The 26,657-nt window shown below is 42.9% G+C and overlaps 1 protein-coding gene across 1 annotated transcript in view; it reads left to right on the forward strand.

Annotated features, from left to right (window-relative positions):
* Window positions 1–26,657, forward strand: part of LOC122939370 (collagen alpha-6(VI) chain-like) — a 177,426-nt gene that overhangs the window by 97,765 nt on the left and 53,004 nt on the right. The window contains exon 12 of the mRNA XM_044295436.1: window positions 10,437–10,500. Within this exon, the coding sequence (XP_044151371.1) occupies window positions 10,437–10,482 (46 nt within the window). The 3' untranslated portion in view covers window positions 10,483–10,500. The remainder of the gene's footprint in view (window positions 1–10,436; window positions 10,501–26,657) is intronic.

Raw genomic sequence — 26,657 nt, forward strand, 5'->3', positions numbered from 1 at the left:
ATTTCTGCTGACTTGTGAGTGGTTGGGAGGATGGGGTTAAATGTGCTGTGTTTAGCTAGGAGGTGTAGTTTGGAGAAGTCCATATTTACGTTTTGATGAGAGGCCATCTTCCTTGGTGCTGTCCTTTGTTGTGTGCTGCATGGAGAAGGTCCTGTAGTATCCGGAATGCCTTCTCCCGTCCAGCCTGACTTCAGTGACGTATGTGACGACTTCTCTGCAGTGTTAAGTGGCTGTGCAAGGCAATCAGAAAATAGTTAATACACAAAAATCTAAAAGATTTTAGGTTCTCTGCTGTAGAAATGTTCTGATTGAGAAAACCACTCTACCTGTCCAAACTATCAGGCTATGGACGCTCAGAATCTACTGATCGCGTCCCTCCTGCCTGACTAGTTCACATGTTAAGCGATTTTCCTCACCAAAACCAAACACAGATACAATTTCCTAGCAGTGGGCCTGGCTCGCCAATGTTAAGGGAAATATTAATTATCGATATTTTGGATAATACCAATAATTAATATTCATAAATAGGCATGAGTCGTCTAGTGATGACTCCGCTTATTTATACTATAAAAGAGGAATCTAACTATGTTAACTAGCTAATTGCCTAACTAACTAACTACCTCTGTTGCATATACACTCCACTGAACTAAACTACATGCGACTTACTGCTACTACTACGGCGCGACTATTAAAGACCTTACACTGTACTATGAATAATAAAGTATTTATTATACAATACAATTATACAAGTTTAATAATACACTATATCTTTATATATTTATAGATCAATGGTTATACACATATATGCATATAGACACACACACACCGCAATACAATAATAGCACTACAATACACAATATTATTAAACACAATACAACCCTAACTACACTACACAATATACAATAGCCAATTCCACCCCACACACTATCTATACATTACACTCACGCACATATAAATACCCACCCACCCACCCGCCTGGCTACCCAATGTCCCTACGGAGTACAAAAGGTTAATGGTGGCACTGCAAGTGTTAATACTTGCAGGCCAGGGATGTAGCCATAGGTACAGGTTCAGGGAATACAGGGTTAATACAGCCCAGCAATGCAAGGGTTAAGCAGGGCTGTAAACCACACAATCACTGCAATGTAGGGGTAAATACAGTGCAGGGGATGATGTACATAAAGGGGTTAACCCAGGGTTGGACATCAGGGGTATTGGGGCTATTGCAGGGGACTGGTGGCAGTAGGAATGCAGGGCACAGGGCAATGGAGGGGTTAATGGATTCAGGGACTGGTGGCAGTGGAAATGCAGGGGTTAATGGCGGCAGAGACTGGTGGCAGTGGGAATACAGGGAATCGGTGATACTCAGCCAAGAATGCTCTGCAGGGCAGAACTTCCTCCTGCTCCGTCCTCTGGTTGCCCGGGGCTCAACTCCTCTGGTCTGGGAGAGTCTTCCTGAGCCCTGATTGCCCTTTAACTTCTGGCTCAGCAGCTTGCTGGAGACAGGTGCCGGTCGGGACCCGCTAGTTCAGCGCATCGCTCCTGCGCTCTCTTCTTCTGGGAGGTGGGTGTGAGGGTCAGGGCTCTCCTTTCTTCTCCTGAGCACAGCGCTCTGCTTCTTCTGGGAGGGGGGTAGGGCTCCTGACTTCAGCACCGCACGGCCGGGGTATTTATACCCGGCCGCGCTCGCTCCCGTATTCCCGAACTCAGCCCATTCCATGTGGGCTGGCGCGGCGATATGACGTCACCGTGCCAGCCCGCGCATCCTGGAGTGCGCTTCCAGGCAGGGGGATCATAATGCATACCTCTGGCGCTGTAATTACAGCGCCGGAGGTAAGCGGCACACAGGGACATGGGAACTCTTTAACAAAGATGTTAACAAAGGGCAGAGGATCTTTGTTGATCCTCTATCCTTTGAAGAGGCCGAAACTGGACATAAATGTCCAGTTGTTGGTCTCTCCCTCCTGCAGGCACATTCCAGAGGGGGGCATTTATGGGGGATCTTCTGGCCATATTTTAACTATACACATATATATAGATGCTTGGGGCACATCCATAAATATATATATATATATATATATATACAGTGGGATGCGAAAGTTTGGGCAACCTTGTTAATCGTCATGATTTTCCTGTATTAATTTAGGATTTAATAACAGAATGAAACAGCACTATATAACGCTTGTATTTCACACTGACAGATCCAGCAAACGCAGCAAATTTAGTATTTTGCCCAAAATGGGTGTTTTTTTTAATCCAGAATATTATTGCAGTATTCAAAGCTTGTATTTCACACTGATAAATGCTGCAAAGGCACCAAATGTAGGCTATTGAAAAAAATGGGTGTTTTTTTTTAAACCCAGAATATTATCACAGTATTTGAAGCTTGTGTTTCACACTGACAAATGCTGAAAAGGCACCAGATGTAGGGTATTGCCCAAAATGTTTTTTTGTTTTTTTTTTACCCAGAATATTATTGCAGTATTTCAAGCTTGTATTTCACACTGACAGATGTCAAAATGTGTGTTCTTTTATAGCAGAACATAACAGCAGTATCTAACGTTTGTATTTCACACTGACAAATGCAGCAAAGGCCTCAAATTTAGTATTTTGTCCAATTTTTTTATATTTTTTTAAACCAAGAATGATATTGCAGTATTTCAAGCTTGTATTTCACATTAACAAATGCAGCATAGGCCCCAGATGTAGGGTATTGCAAAAAATGGGTGTTTTTTTAAAACCAGAATATTATTGCAGTATTCCAAGCTTGTATTTCACAGATGCAGCAAACGCCTTAAATTTTGTATTTTTGTCCAAAATGGGTGTTTTTTTAATAACAGAATATAACAGCAGTATATAACACTTGCATTTAACACTGACAGATGCATCAAAGGCTGCAAATTTTGTGTTTTGCCAAAAATGAGTGTTTTTAAACCCAGAAATTTATTGCAGTATTTCAAGCTTGTATTTCACACTGACAAATGCTGCAAAGGCACCAGATGTAGGATATTGACAAAAATGGGTGTTTTTTAAACCCAGAATATTATTATAGTATTTGAAGCTTGTATTTAACACTAACAAATGCAGCATAGGCCCCAGATGTAGGGTATTGCCCAAAATGGGTGTTTTTTTTTTTTACCCAGAATATTATTACAGTATTTCAAGCTTAAATTTCACACTGACAGATGCAGCAAAGGCCTCAAATGTAGTATTGTGCCCAAAATGGGTGTTCTTTTAATAACAGAATATAACAGCAGTATCTAACGCATGCATTTCACACTGACAGATGCAGCAAAGGCCTCAAATTTAGTATTTTGCCAAAAATGGGTGTTTTTTTTTAAACCAAGAATATTATTGCTGTGTTTCAAGCTTGTATTTCACACTAATAAATGCAGCATAGGCCCCAGATGTAGGGTATTGCCAAAAATGGGTGTTTTTTTTTACCCAGAATATTATTGCAGTATTTCAAGCTTGTATTTCAAGCTTGTATTTCACACTAACAAATGCAGCATAGGCCCCAGATGTATGGTATTGCCAAAAATGGGTGCTTTTTTAAATCCAGAAAATTATTGCAGTATTTTAAGCATGTATTTCACACTTGCAGCAAAGGCCACAGATGTAGGGTCTTGCAAAAAATGCACATATGCTGTGCTGGTGCACTGAACTTGCATAAAATGGCCGCCGACGCCCACCTAACTAAGAACAAACTAAGTTATTTTTCTGTATCACTGGGCTCAGGGCAGGGTAAAAAAATTGTGCACTGCACCCACAAAACAGTCTATGTAGATTGCTGAGTTAACAAGCACTTCTGATTAAAGATTCTTTCCTATTCTCTCCCTCACAGCAGCAGCATTCTATCCCTAAGCTAATCAGAGCAGAGTGACGTGCAGCGCTACGCGACTCCAGCTTATATAGAGGCTGGGTCACATGCTGCACTGGCCAATCCCATTAGTAGGCATGGCTGTGATGGCCTCTAAGGGCACACAAGTTAAACGCTTGTTGATTGGCTGCTCTGCAGCTTTTCAAAAGCGCTATTAACTCGCCGAACACCAAACCCAAACCTGAACTTTTACTGAAAAGTTTGGGTTCAGGTCCGGGGTCCATAAATCCTAAAGTTCGGTACAGTTCAAGTTCGCTCAACTCTAATTGCAGGTATTTATTTTGATCATGTTTTAGGTACATTTTGTGTATGGTGGGACTCAGGGTGGGTTTTCCGGACCGTTAAAGTACCTGATTCATGATTAAAGTAAATACCTGTAATACAAGGAGAAACACTAAGGCTGCTGCTGCTGTGACTGCTATGTGTTAGATCAATGCGCCCACGTGCTGGGACCTGTCATAAAGTTCTGTCCCATAAACTTTTATGAAATGGCGTCCATGTCCCTGGCTCTTTAAGAGTCCGAGACCCCCACCCTGAGTCCCACCATACACAAGATGTACCTGAGCAATGAGTAAATACCTGTAATACAAGGAGAGACACTAAGGCTGCTGCTGCTGTGACCGCTGTGTAGTGGATACGCGCATCTAAGTGCTTTGCCCAGGTATAAAGATCCGTCTGAAATCCTGGGGACTTAATGATAGGCTCCTACCCTCCAGGCTTGGTTGCATGAAGAAAAGGTCCGTCAGTAGTACACGTGGCATTATGCTTTGTGCCACCCCTTCCCCAGACAACCAATGTCTGACACCCGATGTCTAACACCTGACCCCTGATGACTGACTGCTTATGGAGTTTTGGCTGATGGCTGACGCCTGACGGCTAATGCCTGACTGATGACACCCGATGTCTGATGCCTGACGGTGGACGGCTGATGAATTTTTGGCTGAGGGCTGACACTTGATGTCTGACCCCTGATGGCTGACGGCTGATGGAGTTTAGGCTAAGGGCTGACACCTGATGTCTGACCCCTGACGGCTGATGAAGTTTAGGCTGAGGAATTACAACTGATGTCTGACGGCTGAGAACTGACACCTGACGACTGATGGAGTTTGGGCTGAGGGCTGATGGAGGAGGTATTTTTTGACTGACGTCTGAGGGACAAGGGAGTTTTGAGTTAGGGGAGAGGGATTTTTGGCTGGCGTCTGAAGGAAGAGGGAGTTTTTGATGAGGGAGGAGGGAGTTTTGGCTGACGTCTGAGGTAGGAGGGAGTTTGGGCTGATGGAGGAGTAAGTTTAGCATGATGGAGGAGGGAGTTTGTTCTGAGGGAGGAGGACTGATGTAGTTTTGCCTGACGGAGGAGGGAGTTATGGATGACATCTGAGGATGTCCTAATATGTATGCCGTACATCTAGAACACATCAGAAGTATAATTCACTTGGATCACAGCAGTGCTAGGCTTGCTGGGTAGAGTAGTTCCACAAATACCAAACAGAATAGCAGTGAAATGCCAACATTGGTAACTTGCTTCCCAATTAAGAGACAGTGGTCCTAAGCTTACTGAATAAGGGAGTTCCACAGGTAGCGAATGGAATGACCATTACTGTATGTTTTAGCATATTGCTAGCAGTAGCAGCATCACACATAATCCGAATATAGTTTCACATTTTTCATCCTTTTAACGTATACAAAAAATATATATGTTAAACAGATGCCTCAGACTGATGCCATACAGTGGCATCCGTTCACCATAGAGTTTCATTGTAAAAAAAAAAAAAAAAAGTATATGTTTTTTTTTTTTTTTTTTACCAGACTGTGCAGGACACAAGAACGTGGAGTGCTACACTTTTGTATTCTTTTTTTTCTAACGGAAGTGTAAAACATGATGTGAACCCACCCTTAGAAATATAAATGAAGCTAGACGCGTTTCAAGTATTCTATCCCCTTCCTCAGTAGCAACTGTTACCTGTGGAACTACTTTACTCAGCAAGTCTATGACTACTGGCTTTTAAGTGATAAACAAGCATTTGCCTGCAATTGTGACACTGTGGAACTATAAGACTTAGCAAGGTCACGTTGGCTATACAATGAGTGATGAGTCAAAGCCGCTGTGCTGGCTTTTGCTGCATGGTGAGATCACGTACTGATTTGTGTACATCTGTGCAGTTACTCCAGAGAGTTACTTCTACACTAGAGAACAGCAACAGTAAGTAGTATTAGGAATAATACCACAATTACTAAATCTTTTGGACTGCTAATTCAAATGTGCCTCAAATTTTATATTATAGGTATTGTCATCTATGAACTTAAAATTTTTAGGTGGCACAGATAACATAATATTGCTACTTGTAATAATTATGTATTTATATGTATATAATATGCTTGGAGGCAAAAATATTTTATCTGGTGCACTCGCCATACATTTTTGATTGTATTCATTGGGAGCTGTCTGTCTTTTTTTATAGTATCTGAAATACAGGTGAAACTTGAAAAAGTTAAATATCGTGCAAAAGTCCATTTACTGTATTTTAGTAATGCAAATTAAAGGAATTGCATTAATGCAGAATAAAATTAGAATTTTGTGAAAAGGTTTAATATTCTAGGCTCAAAGTGTCACACTGTAGTCAACTAATTAATCCATACCCCCTGAGCAAAGGGTACCTCAAAATTGTGACTTTGGAGCTTCATAAGCTATAAGCCATAATCATCCAAATTATAACAAATAAAGGCTTGAAATATCTCGCTTTGCATGTAATGAGTCTATCTCATGTGTTAGTTTCACCTTTTAAGTTGCATTACTGAAATAAATGAACTCTGCAGATATTCTAATTTACTGAGTTTCACATGTATATGCATATAATAATAATATTAATAATAATAATAATAATAATAATAATAATTAAATCATTAAGGGTTTCTAGTTTCTAAGATTTATAGGCACCCAATTTGAGATTGTCACAGAAAATGAGAGAGATTGTGTTTAAAGAGGATCTTTCACCAGTCCTGACATTACAATATAAATATCTGGCAGTCTAGGGCATATTGATGACATGTGATATAAAAAAAAAATTCTCCTGTGGGCTGCTCCATTCGAATTGAGCTCTAGTGAGTTTTTATAATGTCAGAGAGCAGAGATAAGGAGCTTTCAGCTGAGTAAAAACAGAGATCCTGCTACTCGAGATTCTTATAGCTGTACAGAGAAAGGGGTTAAACATTTTTAATAAAGACAAATTGAAAATATATATATATATATATATATTTTAACTCAAAATGAGTACAATGCAATAATAAAAAAAAAAAAATTGTCACCAAAGGTATACATAGCCTTTAACACCTGTCATCGCATTTTTGTGTGTACAAAAAAATGACATGTTGCTGCTGGTCACACTACATTGGTATTAAAGGGAATGTGTCATTAGAAAATGACCTATTGTTTTAATCACTCCAGGCCTTGGAGTCTGAGGGGACCGAAAAACCCTTCTGTCATTTAAGGAGACAGCAGTGTTATGCAGGGCACATGGTACGAGGAAGGTCCTGTTTCAAATCTTGCTTTTGGACCCACTAAACATACTGTAGCATCTAAAAATATACTGTAGCATCTAAAAATATTTTAAAAAATCCCTTTTACTTCATGTTATGCCACTAAATATGCCATACATGTGTTTCTTTAGAAAACTTTTTATACTGTATGTGTCCACAATTCTCAGATTAATATTTGCAAGTGAATTTAATTTGAATCATATTACTGTATATTTGCAGAAGACAAGCAATCCAGACCTTGGTGTAAAGCCAAGGTTTGCATAAATCTGAAAAAAATGCTTTCTCACTAACTAGATTCATATAAAGAATTTCACAGCCATATTCTCAGCCATCACAATGTTCGGCTGTGTCAACATAGGGGGCAATTTCTTATACTGAAATACGTCTTCATTAAAGGGGTTTACAGGAGGTAAAAGTTATCCCCTATTCACATGATAAGGGATAACTATCAGATCAGTGGGGGTCCTACCACAGGGACCCCCACCAATCATAAGAACAGGGGACCCATACCCCCTGCAGGCCCCCTGCTGCTACCCTGAAATGGCCAGAGAGACAGGTCACACATGTACATGGCCACTACATTTCTATGGGAGATACAAAGATAGCCGAGTGCTCTACTGGTTGGTGGGGGTCCCAGTGGTAGGACCCCCACCAATGTGATAGTTATCCCTTATCATGTGGATAGGGGATAACTTGTACCTACTGGAATGCCTCCTTATTGCATTATTTACAGAAGATCCACTGGACCCAGGAGATCAATATTTATTATCCAATGGTCAGAATGACCAATAATACCTGTTTTAGGTCAAATTTTAAAATGTAACTTTTATTATTATTTATTAGAATAATTTTCCCAACATATAATACAATACAAAACGAAACAAAACAAGAAACAACTCTATTGAGAGTCTTTTAAAATGTATCTGTCAGGGATAGTATCCTTGGGGTGTTTGTGGTATTGTATCAATACCTATTTCCGGATAATTATCCTTCCAAGAATGATAGATATATCAAGTAGGTGCACTTCAAAGGTTATCTTCACCCTTGATAGTGCCCTGGTGTTATATACCACCAGGTTGCTCTATCATTCAGCGATGTGAGCGGTCTGCTGTTGGTGACATTCAATATTTATTAAAGCCATGTATCTGCTTGTTTCTGCTTAGTGTCTATTTTCAAAGCGACTCGCTACATCTATACCCTCATGGTCATACTCCAGAGCGTACTGCGTCTGCAGCCCGCAGTGCTGTGGATACACTTCCCTAACATGTGTTTAAAAATTATCACGACGAAGCTCCCCCGACATGTTTCACCGCTCGCGCGGCTTCTTCAGGGGGATGGAGCTACATGCAACACGAGCGCTTGTGGTGCATAATACTTTATAGTCCCAAGGCGGGTCATCATGAAGGAGAGCCAATCACAGCCTTCCTGCTCGTGCTGTAGGCGTCTACGGGGGCCAATCAGATTGCCGTCAATTACTTATGACGTCATCCACTAGAGGTCAGAAGGTACGGGTTCATGCGCCTACGTCAATACCCTCTTCCTACCGCGCATGCTCCCGCACTTAGACGGGCAGGTCTGTTCAGAGAAATGTATACATTGGATCTTCATTAATTTGTATCAGAGTGCACTTCTCAATATATAGAGAGGAGAGATATCCACTCGGAACTTATTAGGACCATGTGGGAACAAGGGCATTCGGAACTTACTATATCCACTTGAATACAGTAATACTATCTTCCGAGCCATAGTTCATAGCAGATATTAGATATTCCAAGGAGGAGGAGGAAGAGATATATTACTATATTCTCGATTTTCTCTCTTTCTTTCTTTTTTTCTCTCTCTTTTTTCTTCTTTTCTCTCTTTCTTCTTTTTTCTCCTTTTTCCTCTTTTTTCTCTCCTTTTCTCTTTCTCTTTTACCTCCCCCCCTCTCCTCCTTCTTTTTTTCTCTTTTTTTCTTTTCTCTTTTTTTCTCTTTTTTTTTTTTTTTTTCCCCTTCTTTTTTCCTCTCTCTTTTTTCTTTTTCCTTTTTCTTTTACTTTTTCCTGTTATCTCATTTCTTCTCTGTTTTTCTCTCTATTTTTCTCTCTTCTTTTTATGATTTTATATCATCTCCATATATTATAAAGCTCTCTATGATGATTCTAATTTTCCTTATACCGTCACTATATATATTTGGAACTCAAATGGATGACTTATATCCGTTCATTGTGGATTATAGATGCCCCCATTATCTCAACTATTATTCCCAGTTTGATTCTTTGATATTATTCTTTTATCTTTTGTGGTTAGTATTCTTGTTCATAACTGATATATTTATTTATTCATAATTCTCAAGAGAATCAAATCAATACTCAATTTTTTATGTATATGATATTACGTCTTCTACACTGCTTCAAGCTATTATTCAGATTTCTCATAATGCCATTAGTATTCTCTCTTTTTTTATTTTTTTATATATGTATATTTTTATATACATATATATTCACTATTGATGTTGATATTGTCCAAAGAAGAGAATCCATTATCAAGATGTCTATAAAAATGCTGTGAACGAGAAACCCTCATTGAGACCATTTGGGCTCATTGTATTTAGTCGATCTATCCATCGTGCTTCACACTGCAGGAGTTTTCTATCTAAATTTCCGCCTCTAGGGCCCAAATTTAATTTTTCTATACCCCAAAACCGCAAAACTGATATTTTGTTTTCATGTACATATTTGATATGTCTGGCAATTGGGGTGTCTTTGCCTGTCTCGATGGAACTGAGATGGCCAGATATACGACGTCTCAACTCCTGCGTGGTCTTGCCCACGTATAGCATGGGGCAAGGGCACGATGCTATGTATACAACCCCCATGGTCTTACATGTAATTAATTCTCTAATAGTGTATTCTTTCCCATCTCCAGGATTAGTAAATTTTCTTATTCGGGGGATGTACTTGCAGAAAGAGCAGTCTCCACAGGGGGTTGAGCCACTATATTTCACTCTCAATGACCTATTTCCCATTTCTTTTTCTTTTAGATGGCTATGGACCAATTGGTCCTTCAAGTTTGGACCTCTTCTATAAGTGATGCTCGGATGTGGGGTAAGTACAGTCTTTAAATCTCTTTCTGTCTGAATAATGTGCCAATATTTATCCAGAATACTGCAGATCTCTTTATTATAGCCATCGAAGGTGCCAATGCACCTGATGACCTCATTCTTCTTTATGGAGGGTGACTTCAGGAGATCCCTTCTGTCCGTCACTCTCGCCCTATTAAAGGCCTTTTTTAAGGGGGCCGTCGGGTATCCCCTCTTTTTGAACCTCTCCCACAATTGCCCACTTTCTTTCATAAAGGAGGCCTCATCTGAGCAGTTGCGTCGAGCCCTCAGATACTGGCCAGTGGGTATTCCCCTTTTTAGGGGTGTTGGGTGCCAACTGGACCAGTGTAGATAGCTGTTAGTAGAGGTCGGCTTTCTGTGTATCTCAGTGCTCAGGTGCCCATCTTCGTTGATTTTGATTTTTAAATCTAGGAACACTATTTCCTTCTCCTGAATCTCGTATGTGAATTTCATACCTATATTGTTGTCATTTAGTGCTTGGGTAAAATCATGAAATAGTGACTTATCTCCTTCCCAGAAGATGAGTATGTCGTCGATATACCTGCCCCAAAATATAATGTGGCAGGTATACGACGACATTCCATCCGTGAAAACTAAATTATCCTCCCACCACCCTAAAAATAAATTTGCATAAGTTGGTGCACATGACGTACCCATAGCGGTACCGTCCACAGCACTGCGGGCTGCAGACGCAGTACGCTCTGGAGTATGACCATGAGGGTATAGATGTAGCGAGTCGCTTTGAAAATAGACACTAAGCAGAAACAAGCAGATACATGGCTTTAATAAATATTGAATGTCACCAACAGCAGACCGCTCACATCGCTGAATGATAGAGCAACCTGGTGGTATATAACACCAGGGCACTATCAAGGGTGAAGATAACCTTTGAAGTGCACCTACTTGATATATCTATCATTCTTGGAAGGATAATTATCCGGAAATAGGTATTGATACAATACCACAAACACCCCAAGGATACTATCCCTGACAGATACATTTTAAAAGACTCTCAATAGAGTTGTTTCTTGTTTTGTTTCGTTTTGTATTGTATTATATGTTGGGAAAATTATTCTAATAAATAATAATAAAAGTTAAACCTCCTTATTGCAGACACAAGAATGACTTGATAGCTAGGGTCTAGACTGTAAATGTAGTAGATGGGGTCAGAGAGGGGTCTCAGACATGTGGGCTGCAGGAGTCTGCTTGACAAAAGTTGGGGTAACCTGTGGATACAAAGTTTCCTGGTAATAAAGTAATATCGAGGGTCTAAAGGCAAGGCTATCCAGTAATCATCAGACTGCTTCATGTGAATGATACACATGTCATTATGTAAGCAAGCAATTATACAGTTTGCAACTCTGGCCAGGGTGCTGGTGGTCCCAGTTCTTTCTGTCTCCCCCCTCTACTGAGATGATTGGTCATCGTGGCTGGCATCCTTAATAGAAAATTGCAGTTGTCTTTACTGACAAATTGTGTGGCCTCTTCAAAGGGCTTCACTACATGACAAGTGTCTCTGATGAGCAGCCACTGCCTGACCTCAAAACAACACATGCTCCCCACTGAGGTGGTCTGGTGCATGACAAAATTATTCACTGCTTTATGCCGCTTGTACAGACACTCGGCGGCTCTAGACTTTGTGAGGCCTTAGGCGAAACTCGAACATGAGGCCCCCACAAAGATCGTTGGGATGCTCGTGATTTCCCGTACGGCGCCCCAGCTCAATCGTCAATAAATAAGATGTGTCAACCACTGCACGGAGGGGTGGTGTGGTTAACACTCCCCCTCCATGTATCTCTATGGAAGATTTGCCGCTCTGGGCACAAGGAGATCCGGAGTACCATACAGAAGATCGTGGGGGATCCCATCGAGCGGATCGCCACCGATAGGGGATTTATTTTCCCATACCAGAGTACCCCTTTAATATGCAGTGACATCACAGTAAAGGGTTAATATGCACAGTGACAACACAGTACAGGGCTTATATTTGCAGTGCATATTAACACTTAGCATTAACCTTGGCTATACTGAGATGTCACAGTGCATATTAACCCTGTACTGTGATGTCACATTGCATATTAACCCTGGCTGTACTGTATGTGACATCACTGTGCCTATTAACCCTGTACTGTGACTAACAGTACAGGGTTAACATGCATGCGCCGTGGGTGACATCACAGTACAGGGTTAATAGGCACGGTGATGTCACATACAGTACAGCCAGGGTTAATATGCAATGTGACATCACAGTACAGGGTTAATATGCACTGTGACATCTCAGTATAGCCAGGGTTAATGCTAAGTGTTAATATGCACTGCAAATATAAGCCCTGTACTGTGTTGTCACTGTGCCTATTAACCATGTACTGTGATGTCACACACTGTGCATGTTAACCCTGTACTGTTAGTCACAGTACAGGGTTAATAGGCACAGTGATGTCACATACAGTACAGCCAGGGTTAATATGCAATGTGACATCACAGTACAGGGTTAACATGCACAGTGAGTGACATCACAGTACAGGGTATACACAGTGATGTCACAATCGGGGTTAAGCAGCTGCATGCTTGCAGCACATAGTACAGGGCACACTACTGGCAAAAAAATGGCACAATACTGGCACCAGTAACACCAGTAAGTTATTATCATCAGACCCTAAGGTAAGAGGTTCCCAGTATATTTAGCCAAGGGGCGGGGGACCATTCTGCCACTGAAAGCAATGGACAACAATACCAGCCAAAAATGGCTTAAATGCAGTGACAGTCCCCTGGACATTGCTAGCACTATCTGCAAGCCTGTGTACTTGTTCAAAAAGTGTTGCATGACTAGATTTGTTACATGAAACATGCAGGAAGCATGTGTTAATTCCCCCAAATGCAGTGTGAGCACAATGTTATTGCCATTTTTGCTGACTACCTTACCTAGTTGGTGCTGTCTTGCTGTGAAAAACATTGAGCCAGTGGGCCTTGAAAGGTATGCACTGTCCCTGCCCATAACAGCTGCTGCAGGTATCCACATTAGTGTGCACCTGGCCGAACACTGAGAATTATTAGGGACAGCCACCACCTGAGTACTAGTACAAGGCAGGTATGACTTTTTGGGACAAAATACTGACTATATATCATCAAGAGAGGCTGAGCGCATGCCATCCGTTACCTTAAAGGGGTTGTCTGAGTTATTTTTTTGTTCTTTGTATGTTTCTCAGTAGGCAAATGTAAGGGGTTTACAATGCACTTACTATATCTGTAGTGGCTTCTTTCTCAGATTTCTCAGTTGACTTGTGATGTCAGCTTCTCTCCCGCCTCTGATATTGTTTTGTACACAAGCCTGAGAGAGCAGATATGTGTCTGTACACGAGACATCACTGTGCTGGCCACACACCCCTGCACTGCCGTCTGCCCTCTCCCTGGATTCCTCAGGAAAATTTAACCTCTTCTAAATCACACAATAAGGGCTGGAGGTTTTGATGAGTATATGCAGGCAATGAAGAGACACAGGATCCTCATCCTGCAGACACAGAGATGCTAGACTGGAGGAGTTCTGCAGAGCATTGAACAAGAACAGGTAGGTGGAAGATCCTGTGTGTGTGTATGTCAGCAGTGTCATTGTGCGGATGGAACTTCACATACAACATGTTGCTGAGCATCCTAGCAGTCAGACATTTTACTCAGGGCAGCACTGTTTTTCACTTGCTATGCAGAGCTGGGGGGGCACAAATATTAATGAGGAAAACGTCAGAGATTGTTGTTATTGAAGGTAAGCAAAGGGCCAGAAGAGAACCAGGTAGATGCGGAAATATAATTGTTTGTTTGCCTAAAACTTGCTTAGCTTAGTTATATATTGCTGACCATCAGATTTACAGTGCAATATATTTTTCCTATATATCTCAGACAACCCCTTTAAGGCAGCAGAATCCACTAAGTGGTACAGAAGAGACTGCACTACCAGCAACTTGGTCAGGTAGAAGTTAAGCTTGCACACCAGCTGATTGCTGGGCATGTAGACAGGGGTGTATTGGGAACTAAAAGTGGCCCTGGAAAAAATCATAAAAGTGGCCCCATGTTGTAAGTAGGTCCAAACTGACTGAAGGCAGGGGAACATAATTAGGCAAGGCCAACAGAAGAAGGCAGGGCCAGTAATACCATAGTGCAGAGCAATATACCACCCCAGCTGAACCAAATACCAAACTAAATAACCAAATACTACCACCTGCTGCACATTATTCAACTGTTTTGCTGTCCTGAGGACATTGACACAGTTGAATTCAGGGGGACACCTGCGGCTGCTGGCCAGGTGCATAAGAGAGAATCAGATCATTATGTACCTGGCTGGTGGCCGTGAGGAGGGCTTGGGTGGCCCTCCTTGGGATCGTCCTACTGGGAAAACTCCCTGTCTTGAGACTGGGTGGAGGTTCACCTTCCAGCAGGACAGCAACCCTAAACATCCAGAGCTACAGTGGAATGGTTTAGATCAAAGCATATTCATGTGTTAGAATGACCCAGTCAAAGTCCACACCTAAATCCCAATGAGGATCTGCGCTTGAGCTATTTTGCAAAGAAGAATGAGCAAAAATGTAAGATCTATAGATGTGAAAAGCCTTGCAGCTCTAATTGCAGTCAAAATTTTCACTTAGGGGCTGAATACAATTGCATGCCACACTTTCCAGATTTTTATTTATGATTTTTTTTTTAAATCCATGTATCATTTTCTATTCACTTCACACATACTACTTTGTGTTGGTCTATCAGATAAAATCCCCCAAAAAATTAATTTAAGTTTGTGGGTGTAATGTGAAAAAATGTGGAATGAACACTATTTCAAAGCACTGTATGTGTTTAACACTAGTTCACTGAACATGTTCTACTATCTATAAAACACACAATGCAACTTAATTATGGGCCTGCCTACCACCAATAACACAATGCAGTGTTGGCGGTGAAATTTCTTTAAAGTATGTAATGTGCATTTAATATCAGTGGTTCAAAAATTACATTAAGGCCCCTTTCACGCGAACGAGTTCCAAGTATTGGACTCACAGTGTGTGTCAGTGAGAGCACCTGTCCTGACCTGCCAGCACTGATGGGATCTCATAGCATTATATAGATTTATAATGCTACGTAACACTTACAGTTCTGGAATGTATTGCATAACACTGACCGCATTATGTCATACAATACATTGCAGACCTCTAAGAGTTAAATAGCATCATACATCAATATAATGCTATTCAATCCCATCAGTGCTGAAAGTTCAGGACAGGTGCTCTCACTGACACACGCTGTGAGTCTAAAGCGTGGAAGTCGCTCATGTGAAAGGGGCCTAACAATGCAATAGTTATGCCAAAGTTATGACTATAACAATGCAGTGTTGGCAGTGAAATTGCTATGATTTATGCAATTTGCTTGTAATTAGAGTTGAGCGGACACCTGGATGTTCGGGTTCGACGGGTTCGGCCGAACTTCACAAAAAAGTTCGAGTTCGGTGTGCCGGCATACATACATAATTCCTCTGGGTAGCCATCTTATATGCTTCTGGCATATGTAAAAAAACTGTGAACTCTCATCTTCCCGAAGCCTGGGTCACCTATGATATATGGTTTATATACGATAAGATGCCATCATTTTATGTAAAGCAATCTGATTTTCCTGATATATCCGTATGTAATGTCATGCGCCCTTATTTAATATGGCGGAATAGGTGTCCTTGGTGTTCTGCGCATGCGCCGCGTTCGTGTGCCGCCGGCCGCTCCAGAGTGACGCGTGTCGCACAGGATGTGCGTGACTGCCTTCTCTGGACCGGCGCGGCGCCACCGGATGTGGTGGCATGCGGATGAGGGGCCAGGCACCAGTAATGTCCGCAATGTGTTAACACTCAGGTGAGCCCTAAATGTAATTAAATCTAGTCCAACAACCAATCATATGTTTCCACTTGACCTATTTATGGGTGACCCTCCTCTCTGCCAACCAACACCCCTTGAAAAAGCTGTACGCGAAACGTGCGTTGGGGAGTGGACCGGTGGTATTGCTGCAGGATACAATTGAATCAATTGGTCAGTATATATAATAGCTTCCATCATGTATCAAATACAATTGTGATATTGGTATTGCCCTAATTTTGATAACCTTGGTGTATATATTTACACCGGCTAGTGGCAAATTTTGACACATATATACATGTGGATATTAGTGGTGTCCAATAGCTACAGCGTTTGGATACTATATGTCCACTACTTATGACCTTTTGGGTATAACTATGCACTTGCACTTTACTTTAGATATCTGTATTGGCAGCCTACCATCGGTTCACTTGGTTTTTAACATGTATTGTAACCTGTATGTATTGTCTTATTTGTGACCAGTGCTGATCATGTGTCTTTTGTGATTTTCTTAATAAAATTGAGTATTTTTGTACTATTGTAGTATATGTTCTTTAAATCAAATTATATCTTATTCACCTTACTCCTTCAATCGGTTATATATATTCTAATTAGGGGTAAGCCCGCAATTTTGTTAGGGCCATATATAGGTTTTCATATTTATCTGTGTTACAGATTTGCCCTACGTAATGGATTTACGTTCTAAAGAGACGGAATGGCTGGCACAGGTCACAAGGATTTTCAAGGAGGAGAGCATTCCCAACCCTAATTCTATACAACCTGATGTATCTGAGACACAGAAACTTCTCAAGAATTTATACCGCAGCAGAACCAAAACATGGTGGAACAAAGCTGCGCTTGAACAGTACTTGACCAGAGATCTGGCACCCAGGGGCCTTCGAGTTCAGGTATGCCCCTCATTCCCTTTGGGAGATGACATCTTAAAACAGAGATGGGAAGATGCCTGTAAATTGTGTTCACGTACTTTCATTGAGCTACTAATTGGATATGAAAAGAAGCAACTGGAGGATATAGAGAAGTCAATTGCGCCACTACAGGATAAATTGCGACTGATAGGTAGCCCGGAGATGATGGCACGATTTGAACAAGATCTAAACAACGATCAAGCCCGATGGGAAAAAGAAATTCAAGAACAAAAGGCAAAGAAATTTCAGCGTGATATTGCAGATTATCAAAATGAAAGAATATTTCGGTGGCATTATAAACGTAACACCGATCGTTCTGCCTCAAGCTCGGTTACATCTATACGGAGCAATCCTTCACAACGTGCTGAGGGCTCAACAGGAGTGGGACAGACGATGATGACATCAAAAACTCCAATTAAACGAAAATATAACAATCTGGACGACTCCAAAAATGGGGAATTAAAGGTAATTAACCTTTCGGATATAGCCTTTTCAGATCCCCAACTGGAACTGCTGTCCCTTGGACTATCTTTTAGTCCTGTGTCTGTATATGACAACTTCACTGCAATCAAGGATACGTTCCTGTTTGCAAGGAAGTTGGTCTACAGAAAACATTTTTCTAAAACATGTTCAAATGATATTTTTACAGCCCCGGAGGAATTGGAGGCGCTTCGAACACTAGAGGAACTACTGATGGAGCAGGAAGGAGGTGAGTCGAAATTTCCGCCCTTCACTCGTGGCCGGTCTGTCACATTTCCACCCTTGTCTTTGAGCCCGGCAATTGAAACGTTTGTAAAAATGGTGGTGAAGGACCTATTTATCCTCCCCACGAAGCGTTCATATGACAACTTGAACCAATCTCAGAGAGTGGCTTTAAAACAATTGAGGGCAATGAAGAAAGTGGTATTTAAGCCGGCGGACAAGGGTGGAAATGTGGTAGTCTGGCCTATCGAGATGTATGAGGCGGAGGCCCATCGTCAATTACGTGACACCGCCTGCTACCGTAGATTGACCTCTAATCCTACCAACTACTACCAAATGCAGATACAGGCCGTTTTGCTGACAGCGGTGGAGTCATCAGTCATTAATAGGACTGTATACAATGGCTTGATAGTGAAGCATCCAATAACCCCCACACTGTATCTACTACCGAAGGTGCATAAATCTTCAACGAGACCTCCGGGTAGACCGATAGTGTCGGGGTGTGGTGGACTGAGCGAACCCATTTGTCGCTTTTTGGATTTCTACCTCAAGCCATGTGTCCAATGTCTTCCATCTTATGTACGTGACTCCACCGATGTGTTAAAGCGGCTGGAGAATGTCCATATGGAAGACGATATGTATCTCGTGACATGCGATGTAGAATCGCTGTATACCTGTATCCAGCATGAACTTGGTTTGAAGGCCTCCAGTTTCTTTTTGCGGACAAGGAATCTATCGCCGGAACTGGTGGAATTCATACTAGTTCTGTTGGATTTTGTACTTACACACAATCACTTCCTTTTTAAAGACCGACACTATCTCCAATTACGAGGTGTGGCGATGGGGGCGACTTGTGCGCCCTCATACGCTAACCTATTTTTGGGTCTTTGGGAACGTGAATACGTACAACAGATCATGGATGGGGCGGATGGACAGGTTATATCCTGGATCCGCTTTATAGATGATATTTTGTTTGTTTGGCAGGGATCCAGGAGGGCACTTGATTCATTTTTGGCACAACTGAACGCGAACGACTGGAATATAAGATTGACCCAAACCATTTCCCAAAGTCAAATGACATTTCTGGATATTAACATCAAGATGACCACGGATGGCACTCTATCGACGGCAATTCATCGTAAGGATACCGCTGTAAACGCTTTGTTGCACGCATCGTCCTTTCATCCACAACATCAAAAAAGATCCATACCGATTGGTCAGTTTCTAAGAGCTAAAAGATTGTGTACCACAACAGAGGACTTTGAAAGAGAATCGACTCAGCTTCGACAACGGTTTGCACAAAGGGGATATCACCCTGTGGTTATTGAACGGGGGTATCAGCGAGCTGTCAATACATCACGACAGACCCTCCTTACAACAAAGCCTAAAAAAGTTCATAATGCAGCGGTGGATGAAGTTCGACCAGTCTGCATGATTACGGATTATAGTCCACAATGGAATAACATCAGAAAAACGTTTGTAAAATATTGGCCTGTATTGCAAAGTGATCATGTCCTGAATTCGGTTCTTACTTCGGCCCCCACTCTGATCTCTAGACGTAGCAGGAATCTTAGTGACATGTTGGTATCTAGCCATTATGTCCCACCTAACAACCAGGAATTCCTGTTTCAGTCTAAGGGACCAAAGTGGGGCTCGACACCGTGCGGACATTGTAGCATTTGCAAGGCTATGGTAAAAAGTGTGTCATTTAGCGATTCATCTGGCAAAGATGTATACAAAATTGTGCATTTTATCAACTGTAGTACCTGTGGCGTCATCTACTACGCAACATGCCCATGTGGGTTAATCTACATTGGCATGACAACACGTGAATTGCGTATACGCCTTCAGGAACATCAGAGTGATATTCGGATGGCGTCAAAGGTGCCAGCTGATGATAGGGAACGAATACTGAAACTTAAACCAGTCGCACGACATTTTCGGTTGAAACATAATAATCGATGGCAGGATCTGAGGGTTCGTGGCATCGATAGGGTAAATCTAGGATCCCGAGGAGGCGATCTCTTTAGACGACTCGAACAAGTGGAAAGTAAATGGATAATTAAACTTCAAACCCAGGTGCCATATGGGTTGAATGATAAGGTGCCTTTTGCATCTTTCTTGTGAATGCCTCCTCCTTGAATTTCCGTGATCTGTCCAGGTTTCTTTATGTTTATGTGTATGGCGATGATGGTAGGGCACTCACCTATGGGTGCTGGACAGGATGGTTGATTTTTTTACCATATAGTGGCTCGGGGCATGACAATGGGCTGCATTATACCTTTAGTATGACTGGGCATGTGATCAGTCTGAACATCGGCTATACCGGTGTACAGGTGATTGGTGCGTAGACAGGGGTGTATGCTAAATATTCACGACTTGGTAGGGTATATCCTCATTTGTTCTTTCTTTATGTTCGAACAATTTGGGATACTAATATATATATTTTTCTGATTTATGGCATATATAGTTAATTACATGTAATGGTGGCACTTTAGACACTATTAATATGTAAAATTGATGTAACTTATATTGTTATTTATTCACCTTATTTTGTTTTCTATAATTAATAACTCTTCCTTTCACACCTCACTTTGTACTTTGAGGCCTCTGAGTTGGGAGACCTTATTACTACTTACTCCTGCCATGGCTAAATGTGTATGTCAGGAAAAAGAGGCTAATAGGAACAACAACGCCTAGCATCCTCGTAATTTGTAGTTCAAGGCCCCCCATTGAGGCCAAGTGATAATATTGTTCTGGTCAAATTATGGCCTCAGTATATTGTAAAACTAATTATTATGATAATTTGCTTGTAATTTGTTTCTAAATACAACAATGTCTTATCACTTGTCTTTTACACTTTTTGGCATAGGCTCGGCCTTTACCCTCTCCTGCGCATGCGTTACCACCCTAGTACAACATATCGAATTACATGTTATTCGATGTGTATGACTATTGTGGTCAGGTGTATAATATCCGTCTAGTGCAAGTGCACTTCTGGTATTGCTGCCTGATAAACATATATATATATATATATGCATTTACATTGAAGTTGAACTGAAATGAGGTTCTGTGTACGTGTATACATACATTGACAAACTGATAAATATTGGCATGTGGATTGTCAGCATATATGTGTTCATGCCTTAGGATAAGAACTGTGTCTATTATAGTATGGCTTATATACGATAAGATGCCATCATTTTATGTAAAGCAATCAGATTTTCCTGATATATCCGTATGTGATGTCATGCGCCCTTACTTAATATGGCGGAATAGGTGTCCTTGGTGTTCTGCGCATGCGCCGCGTTCGTGTGCCGCCGGCCGCTCCAGAGTGACGCGTGTCGCACAGGATGTGCGTGACTGCCTTCTCTGGACCGGCGCGGCGCCACCGGATGTGGTGGCATGCGGATGAGGGGCCAGGCACCAGTAATGTCCGCCATGTGTTAACACTCAGGTGAGCCCTAAATGTAATTAAATCTAGTCCAACAACCAATCATATGTCTCCACTTAACCTATTTATGGGTGACCCTCCTCTCTGCCAACCAACACCCCTTGAAAAAGCTGTACGCGAAACGTGCGTTGGGGAGTGGACCGGTGGTATTGCTGCAGGATACAATTGAATCAATTGGTCAGTATATATAATAGCTTCCATCATGTGTCAAATACAATTGTGATATTGGTATTGCCCTAATTTTGATAACTTTGGTGTATATATTTACACCGGCTAGTGGCAAATTTTGACACATATATACATGTGGATATTAGTGGTGTCCAATAGCTACAGCGTTTGGATACTATATGTCCACTACTTATGACCTTTTGGGTATAACTATGCACTTGCACTTTACTTTAGATATCTGTATTGGCAGCCTACCATCGGTTCACTTGGTTTTTAACATGTATTGTAACCTGTATATATTGTCTTATTTGTGACCAGTGCTGATCATGTGTCTTTTGTGATTTTCTTAATAAAATTGAGTATTTTTGTACTATTGTAGTATATGTTCTTTAAATCAAATTATATCTTATTCACCTTACTCCTTCAATCGGTTATATTTATCACCTATGATATAGATGGACACTTTTATTACCACTACTCTGTGAGGCCGGCTATAAAAAGGTCATAAAGGCTATACCAGGCCCAGCTCATCCTGTCCTTTAAGATAAGATCAGCTCGCTGTCAAGCCTGGCTGGAGCGTGACGTCATTAATTTCCAGGTCTGGTTTGAGGAGAGCTAATAGCCCTTAATTAGCTCTGGGCATAAAACCAGTCCACTTTCATATTTCATTTATGATTCAACTTATGCCCTTTCTAACACCAGACCAGGCTCTATAGAGTATTGTGGTTAATTGGGTATCAAATATGACTAGAGGATGTGATTCCGTAGCTGACCTATGGGTGGTAGAAGAACTACAGGTCCCAGCATTACCGTGTGTGGTCTCATTCTGTAGGTAAATAAATAAGGATCGCAAATATGTATTCTGTATAAAAATATGCCGATGTATCAAGGAGATACGAGCTTAAGTATAATCCTCATTGTAGGAACTGAACTTTGATGGGGTCATAAAACACTTGGGGGCCAATCCCTAAGCTTCACAGTCACTCTGCTGCCATTGGCTGACAGGAGTAAGTCTCCTGCCCATGGGAGAGTTCATAAAAATCCATGCACAAGGACAGAGGAGAGAGACCCATGGAACATCACCAGACACTTAATTGGACATTGACAGCATATCCCTGTATCAGAAGAACTTTGAGGGTCTCCCCTGATACATACTGAAAAGGGGTTTGCAAGGATTCAAAAAGGACATATGAACGACCATTTGAAACCCTCCAGAGAAACTAAGTATTCTTTCATCTTTTTCCCTTTCATTTGAACTGTCGTGATTATTTATATTGTTATTATTATTCTGTAGATTTATAGTCATTTTCATTAGACTTGTATGCACTGCTTTTTACCGCTTATTAAAGATTATAAAATCTAAATAGCCAAGTCTTCCATATTCTAAGCTGCTGAACAACGTACCTTGCCTTTGAAGAGACGTTACCAGGTAGTTAGTTAAATTGCATTTAGGAATTGTAGCTGGGGGTGATTGACTGCGGTTGGTCAGTAAGTGATATCCGGTTCATCCACTGATCTGTGTGATAGTGAATGACCCGGATAGTCGGCTCGTGGATCGGGAACCCACGTGGTGGCAGTTACCGAAGTGTAGTGGGGGTGTTAGCCGAATAGTAATACCCCGGTCACGTGAGGTCTCTGTGTGTGCGCAGACTCCGTCACAGACCACTACGTCACAGCTGTGGGATCCGGAGCGATCGGATCCATAGTTCGTGACATTTTTCTGGTGGCAGCTTACATGATTCTGTATGCTTAGAATATTAGTGCATGAAGTTATGTCCATAACTCTGTACTAAAGGATTGAAAAATTCTGGAAGACGAAGCACAGTGCATTAGTTTTGATAGAATAATAATTCACGACAGTACCCTCCCCTCTCTCTTTTTTTTCTGTCCTATCTTTTATTTGGAAATAATGTCAGAATCCGTGAATTATGACGTTCTGAGCGTGGCTGATATCACAGCTCTGTGTGAGCACAAAGGCATCCAAGTAAACTCTGTCTCTATGCCATCCCAAAATGGTCTGGACCAACTAATGCTCAGTAACCCGGACTTATATTTTCGGCTGCTGGAGGCACATCGGGCAGAGCGCCAGGCTGAGCGCGAGGCTGCAGAACGGGAAGCTGTCCGCAGGCATGAACTGGACATGGCCCGAGTACAGCTTCAGGGGTCCGACCGGTATGCCACATCCACAGGCCCATCCCTGATGGTCAAGCCAAAACTGCCTGTGATGGAGTCTGAGAACTGTGACATTGATCTTTTCCTGCATGCTTTTGAAACCTCATGCCAGCAGTACCAGGTGCCAGAGCCACAGTGGGCGGGACATCTAATGTCCGCACTGAAGGGCAAAGCTATGGAGGCCCTGGTCGGACTACCATTAGCAGAGCGTACCAGTTACGCGGTCATCAAAAAGGCTATTCTGGTCAAGTACCAGCTGACTCCAGAGACTTACCGTTTACGGTTCCGGTCCCTGCGGAGAGGGCCCGGAGATACTTTTATGGACCATCTGGGCAAGTTGCAGACCACCTTCCAACAGTGGTCTGATCCCCTCACAGAGGACACCAAGCAGTCCCTGGCGGATCTGATGGTCTGAGAACAGTTTGTCTCCAATTGCCCCACAGATGTGCAAAAATATGTATGTGAGCACAAGCCGAAGAGTGCGCGAGAGGCGGCCGAGCTAGCCGATGAATACGTCGCCATGCCCAGCACTCGGGCATTCAAAGACACTCTGTCCCATCTGGGAGGAACCTCTTCATCTGCTTCTTCCTCCCGGCCAGCTTTGTCGATTCCTGTCCAGCGACCCTTTCACAGGCCTGCACAAAGACCTGAAGGAGTCAAGCCAGCACCGACAGACGTGCGCAAGTGCTATGCGTGCGGCAAGCCAGGACACCTCAGCCACTCGTGCCCGGAGAAGAAGACAGCACCCCCTGGCAAGCTTGTCCGCAACCCATCATCTGTGCTGTTAGTGAATGGAGCTGCAAGACACACCGCAGACAACCTACAGTCGGTTACTGTGGGCAACCGATGCACCACGGGCTTCCGCGATACAGGAGCCAAAGTCACACTAGTTCGGCCTGAACTAGTGGATGACGCAGACCTTATTCCTGGCAAAAGCCTCACCATCACGGGAGTTGGGGGGGTGAGCCCTAATGTTCCCCTAGCTCGTGTTTTCCTTGATTGGGGGGCTGGGAGTGGAGTAAGGGAGGTGGGAGTCTCTGCGGAGATCCCCACAAATGTTTTATTAGGCACTGACCTAGGACGATTGGTCTCGTGCTACGTGCCCCCTGGAAGCACACAGGACTCATCCGTCCCTATGGAGGTCCCTGGACATACCGAGGTACTGTGCAAGGATGTTTGCGTAACATCAGATAACCTTGGGGATGGACCTCGGGAGGTGGGAGGTGGGGGTGTGGGAGCAGTTCTCCTATGACAAGAGATGTAGAGGGGATGGCGGGTGTATGTACACAGGTAGCGGACATGTGTTTAACTGATTCAAGTTGTGCAAATGTTAAATGTGATGACATTATTGTGCCTGTGTTGCCCGTCACTCGCAGGGCTGCAAAAGCCGCAGCGGAATGCTCCATTGGGGAAGAGCAAGTGGAAGTGTCCCCTTCCACCGGTTTGGACCCCGTGGACTTAACCGCGTCAGAGCCTCAGCCACTGTCCCTGTTCGCCACAGGACAGCTGGCTGGGACTTGTAGTGCCGCCTTTGAGAAGGCCCTGCGAGATGACCCTACCTTGGAGCAGCTAAGAGGGTTAGCTGCCAGCCCTCCCACTGAGGGAGACAAATACCGAGTGTGTTGGGACAATGGGAAACTGTATAAGGAGGACATCTCCCACAGTGACAGTAGGGTGGGGCCACTCAAGAGGCAGCTCATTGTACCTGTGCAGTTCAGGGTACAATTACTGCAAGTGGCTCATGAGATCCCCTTAGCTGGTCACCTGGGAATAACCAAAACAAAGTCCCGGGTGATGCAGAATTTTTTCTGGCCTGGCCTCAGGGCAGATGTCGCCAAGTACTGCAGGTCCTGTGACATCTGTCAGCGAGTTGACAAAGCAGGAGACCGTCACCGAGCTCCATTGAATCCCTTACCGATAATTGATGAACCCTTCAGGAGGGTGGCCGTGGACATCGTTGGTCCACTGGCCATCCCCAGCAGTTCGGGTAAACGGTTCATATTAACCCTGGTGGATTACGCGACGCGCTACCCAGAAGCAGTGGCGTTATCCTCCATTAGGGCGGACAAGGTTGCGGACGCCCTGCTGGGGATCTTCACGAGAGTGGGGTTCCCAGCTGAGCTTCTCAGCGACCAAGGACCTCAGTTCATGTCTGAACTAATGCAGGGGCTCTGTAGGAAAATACAGGTGAACCATATCGTAGCCAGCCTTTACCACCCACAAACAAACGGCCTCTGTGAGCGCTTCAATGGGACATTGAAGCAGATGCTGAAGACGTTTGTGGAGGCGCAAGGGAAGGACTGGGAACGATATCTACCTCACCTGCTATTTGCCTACAGAGAGGTTCCCCAGGAGTCAACCGGGTTTTCACCCTTTGAACTCCTCTATGGTCGACGAGTAAGAGGTCCCCTAGACCTAATCAGAGAGTCTTGGGAAGGCAAGGTTGCCGGAACTGAAGTCTCTGTAGTAGACTATGTCCTCAGGTTCCGAGACAAAATGGAGTCGCTTGTAGGTCTGGTACAGGAGAATATGGTGCAGGCCCAAAGCAAACAGAAGCAGTGGTATAACCGCACTGCCCGAGAGAGAATCTACGAGGAGGGGCAGAAGGTCTATGTCCTGCTGCCAATGCGGCAAAACAAACTGCAAGCTGCATGGGAAGGGCCGTACCCCATTGTCAAATGTCTGAGTAAGGTAAATTATGTGGTGGGCCTTGGAGAGGGAGGTAGGAGACAGAAGACGTTTCACGTCAACATGCTCAAGGAGCATCACGAGAGAACGCCACATGTTATGCCGGTTTGCAGCCTGCCCGAAAGGGAGGAGGCCGACCCCCTACTAGATCTGC

Source organism: Bufo gargarizans, chromosome 5 (assembly GCF_014858855.1).
Source record: "Bufo gargarizans isolate SCDJY-AF-19 chromosome 5, ASM1485885v1, whole genome shotgun sequence".
In the NCBI taxonomy this organism is placed as follows: Eukaryota; Metazoa; Chordata; class Amphibia; order Anura; family Bufonidae; genus Bufo; species Bufo gargarizans.